This window comes from Chiloscyllium plagiosum, chromosome 8 (assembly GCF_004010195.1).
Source record: "Chiloscyllium plagiosum isolate BGI_BamShark_2017 chromosome 8, ASM401019v2, whole genome shotgun sequence".
NCBI classification, from domain to species: Eukaryota; Metazoa; Chordata; class Chondrichthyes; order Orectolobiformes; family Hemiscylliidae; genus Chiloscyllium; species Chiloscyllium plagiosum.
The window spans coordinates 98411583-98419767 of NC_057717.1; the positions used below are offsets into that span (position 1 = coordinate 98411583).

General features: G+C 47.3%; 1 protein-coding gene across 1 annotated transcript in view; it reads left to right on the plus strand.

Moving 5' to 3' along the window:
- Window positions 1–8185, plus strand: part of prkcsh (protein kinase C substrate 80K-H) — a 77942-nt gene that overhangs the window by 64630 nt on the left and 5127 nt on the right. The window contains exons 14-16 of the mRNA XM_043694863.1: window positions 2520–2594; window positions 6155–6254; window positions 7465–7629. Coding sequence (XP_043550798.1) covers window positions 2520–2594; window positions 6155–6254; window positions 7465–7605 — 316 coding nt within the window. The 3' untranslated portion in view covers window positions 7606–7629. The remainder of the gene's footprint in view (window positions 1–2519; window positions 2595–6154; window positions 6255–7464; window positions 7630–8185) is intronic.

Consider the following 8185-nt stretch of genomic DNA (forward strand, 5'->3'; position numbering starts at 1 on the left):
GGTGTGGATCTGACGAGGGAGTCACGGAGGGAGTGGTCTTTCCGGAACGCTGATAGGGGAGGGAAATATATCCTTGGTAGTGGGGTGTGTTTGGAGGTGGCGGAAATGACGAAGGATGATATGATGTATCTGGAGGTTGGTGGAGTGGTAGGTGAGGACCAGTGGGGTTCTGTCCTGGTGGCGATTGGAGGGGCGGGGTTCAAGGGCGGAGGAGCGGGAAGTGGAAGAGATGCGGGGGAGAGCATCGTCAACCACGCCTGAGGGGAAATTGCGGTCTTTGAAGAAGGAGGCTATCTGGATTGTTCGGTATTGGAATTGGTCCTCCTGGGAGCAGATGTGGCGGAGGCGAAGGAATTGGGAATATGGGATGGCGTTTTTACAGGGGGCAGGGTGTGAGGAGGTGTAATCTAGGTAGCTGTGGGAGTCGGTCGGTTTATAGTAAATGTCCGTGTTGAGTCAGTCACCTGAGATAGAAATGGAGAGGTCTAGGAAGGGGAGGGAGGAGTCTGAGACAGTCCAGGTAAATTTGAGGTCGGGGTGGAAGGTGTTAGTAAAATGGATGAACTGTTCAACCGATACAGTCATCAATGTAGTGGAGGATAAGGTGGGGCATGGTGCCAGTGTAGCTGCGGAAGATGGACTGTTCCACATAACCGACGAAGAGGCAGGCATAGATGAGGCTAATGCTGGTGCCCATGGCTACTCCCACAGCTACCTAGATTACACCTCCTCCCACCCTGCCCCCTGTTTGATTGGTTCTCTGACCCATTTTAGAGGGTAGTTCAGAATTTATCCCATTGCTGTGGATCTTGAGTTGTGTGTAGGCCAGACTGTGTAAGGGCAGCAGATTTCCTTCCCTAAAGGGCAGTAGTGAACCGGGTGGGTTCGTTATGACATTGGTTACAGGGCCACTATTAGAAGTGTTCCTTATAAATTCCCCATTTTAATGAAAACGTTTACCAATCTGCTCAGGTGATATTCAAGCCCCTGTCCCATGAGCCTTTGTCTGGCCCTTTGGATTACTAGTCTAATGACATTACCACGATCACACCCACCTCCCTTCTGCAGCATTTAGATTCTGGGTTCTTTTGTAACTTTGTAATCTAAAGCCCCAGGTAGATGCCTAGGTTCTGAACCTGGCTCAGTCCCTGGGTAATTTTACATGGCGGGTAAGTCACTGATAGCAGATGTGCAATTCTTCATCCGTCGGCTGCAATCCAAGATGTGATAGCTCCCTGAACATTAGGGTGTTTATGACCTGCAAGAAAGTCTCTTTCTCTTTTGGTGAAGGCTGCTGGTTTCAATACAGCAAGCACGGGCAGCTGTTCATGCAGATCTTAATTTTCCCACTCCATATTGTGCAGCATGCAAAGTGCAAAAGGAATGACGGTGCACTGGAGCTGATCATCTGAAATCAGGATCCCCAGCAAAATCTAAAAGCCATCCATTGTGTTTGAATGAATATGTTAACACCAAACGACATTTGGAGTAACTGTCTCGCTTTGGAAAGTCTTTTGTAAATAAAGATACTTGCTAAATATATGTCCTCGCTGCTTTTGCAGCAGTTGTTTGGGGATAGATATTTGTGTGTTGCCTTGCCGCAGACTCCCCTTCAATTATGTTTCTTCTGCAGTGCCCATTTAGATCAGATTGAGCCAGAGCTTCATGCTGAAAATTCTTAAGTATAACAATGCCTGTCAAACAGCATTGTTAAACCCTTTCTTTCCGAGTTCTCTCACCACCTCCCATAATCTGCACACGTACATGTACGTACACACACACACACACCTCCCCATGCACACTCCACGAAACAATTAGTCTCTCGCGCTCGTTCTGGCTCTGTCTGGCTGTCCCTCACACACACACACCGCCATACCTACTGTTAAAGTCGAAGTGTGGCGCTGGAAAAAGCACAGCCGGTCAGGCAGCACCTGAGGAGCAGGAGAGCTGACGTTTCGGGCCTAGGTCCTCATCAGGAATTCCTGATGAAGGTCTTGTGCCTGAAATGTCGACTCTCCTGCGCCTCTGATGCTGCCTGACCGGCTGTGCTTTTTCCAGCGCCACACCTTTCAACTCTGATCTTCAGCATCTGCAGTCCTCGCTTTCTCTCAACCTACTGTTAAAGTACGCAAATTGTCTAAAGGAAACTGTAAGGATAGACTTGTCTTGGTCGTTCAAGTTTTAGCTTTTGTGCTTTCCATGGGTATGCAGATTGGAGCCTGGGAGTTACGAATTTTACACCTGTATTTCCCAATCATTTGCATGCATTTTAAGCTACTAGTGGATCTTGTGTTTTAGATTGGCATTTGTCCAATTTGCATTTATCTACTCATCACACTTCAGAAGAGTCCTCTCCAAACCTCAAGCCCTGGAAAATTGATTCGGGACAAACCTCTAACGACAAATATAAGGATTGGTTTTGAGGGGAGGGTTAGTGAGGTGGACAATGGTGGTATATGTGCACACCTCCAGGGTAGGAACTGTTCAGGATTATAACAATGATGCTCTGTTCCTTGCAGGTATGTCTACAAGCTCTGCCCCTTCAGTAAAGTGGCACAAAAACCAAAGCACGGAGGTTCAGAAACCAGTCTTGGGTAAGATAATTGCGGATTTGTGGGCTGAATGTCCTGTTTTATTTTCAAGATTAATTTATCATGCATGCTGTTTCCACCTCTTCTCTTCAAATTGTGGGAAATAGTTTGGGTTAATGTGAGCAAACTTTCGAAGGTCGGTTTCTCTGAATGAGTTTTTGCTCGGGCATCATTGACTGATGCACTGGTGTCCAAAGTGAGGAGGAAAAGCAGCTATGTTGTGTTATGGCAGTGAACATTGTTGTTTTGTTTGGTGTGCCAATGAATGTGCCACCCTCAATGAAGGCAGCCCGTCTGTAACCGGCCTGGATATCTGAATGCCAACAGAGCAGAGTGGTTCAAGCCAGATTGTATGAACAGAATTGGGAGCCTGTGATGGGGTTACACAACCTGAGCTGTGTAGTAATCGTGTAATGTACAATCTGCACTGTGATGCCTCATCCTTATATTCGCTACATACTAAAGAATCCCTAGAGTTTGGAAGCGAGCCATTCGGCCCATCAAGTTCGCACAACCTCTCCGAAGAGCATCCCACCCTTCTGCCCAATCCCTGTAACCGTGCATTACCCCACAGCCAATCTACACCGCTTTGGACTGTGGGAGGAAAACAGAGCACCAAGAGGAAATTCGAGCAGACACTGGGAGAACGTGCAAACTCCACACAGACAGTCACCCGAGGGTCCCTGTGAGGGAGCAGTGCTTACGACTGAGTCACCGTGCCGCCCCCATCCTGTGTAAAGAAAACTGTCTGAAAAGGCTTGAACATAGGTTCACACTGTGGAATGCGGAGCGGCGTTAATGCTTCAGGTTGATGGTATTCTTCAGAGTTAGAGATGAGCAACTTTGAAACAATACAGATTGAGGCTAGTTGGTGAAGGGGGAAAAAGGAACAATGTAAGGCAGGCTTATATAACTGGCCACCTAACAATGGGGACATGTGTGTTCCCCCAAAGGCCTGTACCTGTATTTTTGTTTTTGCTGCTGTTTACCTATCTATTTACTTATCTATGCTACTTAACTCTGTGATCTGGCTGTATTGCTCGCAAGACCAAGCTTTTCACTGTACCTCGGTACATGTGACAATAAATTCAATTCATCCATTCAGCCAAAAGGATCCTCCCCTTCTGGTCAGACCAGTGTTCAAAGTACAACTAAGTCTTACTGGACAATTTTGAAAGGATTTGCTTATCATTCCTCTCCCATGTTTTCTGCTCACTGGTGGAGTGAGGGTGCATTCCACAACCTGACCCTAATCCCTAACTGGCAGAAAAATTAAAATATTCCTCCCCAAATCTCAGCCCAATGTGTAAAGGTTGGATAAAGCCCATTGTAGGGGCATGGTCTGTGATCAGCTGAAGGCCGGAGCAATTAGCTGGCAAAGGAGTGAAGGTGAACGGCTAAAGTGGGTGACAGTGGAGCAGGCACAAGTGTACTTGACGGCAGCAAATGGCAAGAGAAAGAAAGAGCTGTGGCAAAGACTTGGCAGTGCAGTAAGCGCTCCCTGAATGGAAACCCCATGGCGCTCAGACACACTGGACTGGCTGTAGTGCGTCTGGAAACCCGCCCGTCCGAGTGGTGACCAGGGAGGGACTGAAAACTGAATTCATTTCAACTTGTGCGATTCTTCTAAATCCATTCGTGTCACTGGCTCGACCAGCATTTATTACTGATCCCCAATTTCCCTGGAAAAGCTGGAGGTGAGCCGCCATCTTGAACTGCTAGAGTCATTGGAGTGGAGGGAGACCTGCGGTGCTGCTGGAGGGGGGTTTGCAGGATTTTGACCCAGCAGCAGTGAAGGAATGGTGATATATTTCCAAGCCAGGATGGGGGGGTTGCTGGTCTCCCCATGCCTTTGCCCTTGCCTTTCCTTACTGTAGAGGTCACTGATATAGAGAGTGCTGTGGGAGGAACCGTCATGAGTTACGGAAGTGTAACTTGTAGCTGCTGTGCAAATGTGTGCATAGCTGTGTCTGCCATTCTGAGGATATGCAGTAACATATGCCACTAAGGTGTGTGAAAGGAAAGTGCTTCAATTTTGACCTCGAAAGCACACAGTTTGGCGGGCACGGGGGTATATTTGATTTGGCTTATTGTGGTCACGCGTATCACACAAAGCTCTGACTTGCGAGCAGTGCAGGCAGGTCATAGCAAACGAGGACATATAGATCATAGGCTGCTTTGACAGCACAAGGCATACAGGTTACAATGCACAAGAGGTGCAAAAGCAAGATCGCATTATTCAAAGTTAGTGTGTCCATTCATTGGTCTAATAATGGCAGGGAAGAAGCTGTTCTTGAACCATGAGGTATCTCAAGTCCTTCCATCCTCTTTTCTGCTTCCACTCTATCTGCTGTGCCTTTCCAATGTTTTATTTTCAATGTTAGTTTTGGTGAGGTACGGTAAAAGTGAACCCTCGATGTGTTTTTGTCGGGCTAACCATTTCCTTTTGTGAGTACTCGGTTGTATTTAATAAAATAAATATGCCCTGACATTTAACTGTCCAGGGTATCTCAAAATTGCTTTGAAGTTTGTGTTAAATATTTAGTAACTTTCTCTCATAATCATTTTGAGTTGTAGCATCATTAAAGCTGAATGATTTATTCCTGCCTCTGTTGACTTGTGTAGGATGATTTCCAAAACCCATAATGGAATTTATTATCTCTTGATCTGTTTACAAAGAGAATCTTTTGGATATTTTGAGAACAGTGTCTTGACATGAACCACATGATGAAATCAATGCTGAATATAAACTGGGATTGCTACAGGAGGGAATGCCTAGTATAGTGCACTTAATGTGCTAGTGATGTAGCTGTCATCTTAAATGCTATCTTTAAAATCAAAGAGGGAGACAGAAGCACCAGAAATAGGCTGGAATCGTCTCAAATGTCCAAGATTAATACAGAGACAAATGCTCTGCCACCTATTGTGACCCATCCCCTTTAATGGAACTAAAGAACAGCTGCTGAAATCTGGAAGGAGGAAAATTAATAATAATAATAATAATAATGCAATGCATCAGTGGAGACTTACCTTGCAGCAGGAGGCCATTCAATCCATCAGGTCTCTTCTGGCTCCTTCCTAAAGTAATCAACAATGAACTGTCATGCCCACCTCTCGCTCTCTCTCGCTCTCTCGCTCTCTCTCGCTCTCTCTCGCTCTCTCGCGCTCTCTCGCTCGCTCTCTCGCGCTCTCTCGCTCTCTCTCGCGCTCTCTCGCGCTCTCTCGCGCTCTCTCGCTCTCTCTCGCGCTCTCTCGCTCTCTCTCGCGCTCTCTCGCTCTCTCTCGCGCTCTCTCTCTCTCTCTCTCCCCGCAGCTCCATTATCATCCTTTGCTTTATCTAACAAATCGCATTGAGAGCCTTCACCAGATCTGGGAAGCAACTGCACCCCTTGTGTTCTCCCATCCTCCTTTCTGTCTCCTCTTTCCAGTGCTTTCTTTTCAATGTTATTTTTCTCCAGCGGGTGCAGGGAGCTTTCGGCTCAAAGTGGGGTGAGGATATGATTTGCACCAAACGCATTGCGCTTTCAGAATAAATTGTACCGTTTCTTTATTTGTGCACGCAGAGTCTGGAGCTCATGGGCTGGAGCAGAGAGCAACAAGTTCAGTGCGATGAAGTATGAGCATGGTACTGGCTGTTGGCAGGGGCCAAGCAGGACCACTCTGGTGAGTGCACCTGGGTTCATGACCGGGGAGGGGGGGGGGGATAGTCTGTGCATGAGATGCTGTACCTCTGTTGCTAGTCAGTCAAGTGTCATTACGGGTCAGTCAGGAGAACTTGTCTCTGAGTTGGAAGGATTGGAGTACATGCACCCTACGCCCTTAGTAGAGTATGAAAAGGTATAGACGTTGATTAAGGTGATGCTTTGATGGAACTTAATGAGATTCTGCTTGGATACCGTAAAGGATATTGAATCAAACATGATACGGTAAGGCACATAGAGTACAATACAGCACAGGGACAGGCCCTTCAGCCCACCAAGCCTACACTGATTCCTAGTCCTTATTTGGACCCACCACTAAGTTCCCATATGGGGTTTCTATCCCTCCATTTGCCTCCTATTCATGTGTCTATCAAGATCCGCTTTAAACGTTGCTAATGTTCCTGCTTCTCATGTTGCGATGTGCTGTATATCACTAAGTCTGGGTTACTCTGGCAACATGCAGCTTTCCCATCTTGTACTCTGGAGCAATAGTAATGGTGGATGTGTCAACGTTCGGCCGTCTCTCCTGCTCTTTGCACCTGACCATTGGAGCGTGTTGGAAGGATTTGCAGGTCGCTCCTCACCATGGTTTTCCATATTCGGCTAACGTTGGGTTTGAGTCTGACGCTACAGGCTCAGGCACCTCGGGCACTACCCAGTGCACCACAAGAAATAGCTGAAGCAAATGATACAGGCGTATTTAGGGGAAAGTTGGATAAGCACATGCATAGAAGGGCATCTCGATGGATTTGCGCAAAGGAGGTTGGCAGTTTGTGTGGCATACAAACCAGCGAGGATCTGATGGGCCAAATGGCCAGTTTCTGTGCTCTGTTTTTGCTGGACCTGGATGAAGTGTAACAAAGTCCACGGCTGACATTTCCCTCTCAATCACTCGCTGGTATTTGTGATGTCTTGCTGTGTGCAAATTGGCCGTGGCGCTGCATGACTCGTTCAGTAATCGATTGAAGTATGATCCACTTTGATGTGTCGAGGCCTGGGCTTGACCCTGTTCGTGACCTTTGGCCCCAGAGGTGAGAGTGCTGCCACTGAGCCCCATTGGCTGCCAACGGGGAGTGACCGAACGAATGCTCGGAAAATGGCTCCCGCCGCTGTGCACCATTTACCCTTTCTCTGGGACCCGCTCCCTGTGATGTTGTTTCCATTGCTGACAGGTTAAGCTGTCCTGCGGCAAAGAGACGGTTGTGCTGTCCACTTCAGAGCCCAGTCGCTGTGAATACCTGATGGAGTTTTCGACACCAGCCCTTTGCCACGAGGAGGTGAATGGGGAAGGAACAGAGCACGACGAATTGTGAGGATTGGGCTAGTGGCCTTAACAGGTGAGCCAAGCTCCCCGAACACTCCGGCTGACTCTGTGGTTTACATTTGTACATAATCCATTTCACTACCTTGACACAGTGAAACCTACCTCATCCTGTTACTATCATTGTTGGGTGCCTGATGGATTTTTGAGAGCAGGTTGGTGACCAGGCTTTTTCCAGGGCAGATCAGATCACCATGGTTACCTCAAATGATGATGGTGAGGAAATCAGTGAGAATGTAGGAGGGAAGGTGAATGCCATGACATTGTTATTTAAGGAAAACATACTGTGTTTAGAACTGTGAAGGTCAATAAAGATATACAGTACCTACCTTGTACTAGGAAGCAAAGCCCCATACTGACTGGAATACAACCCCAGCAAATATTACAGATGTTAGAAATCTGAAATAAAAACTCCAACAAGTCACACTGTACTTGACTTGTTCTCCCTCATCTTTCTCTCTCCCTCCCTCCCTCCCTCCCTCCCTCCCACCCCCATCTCTCTCCCTCTCTCTCGCTCTCATTTCTCTCTCATCTCTCTCCCTCCTCCTCTCATCTCTCTCTCTCGCCCTCCC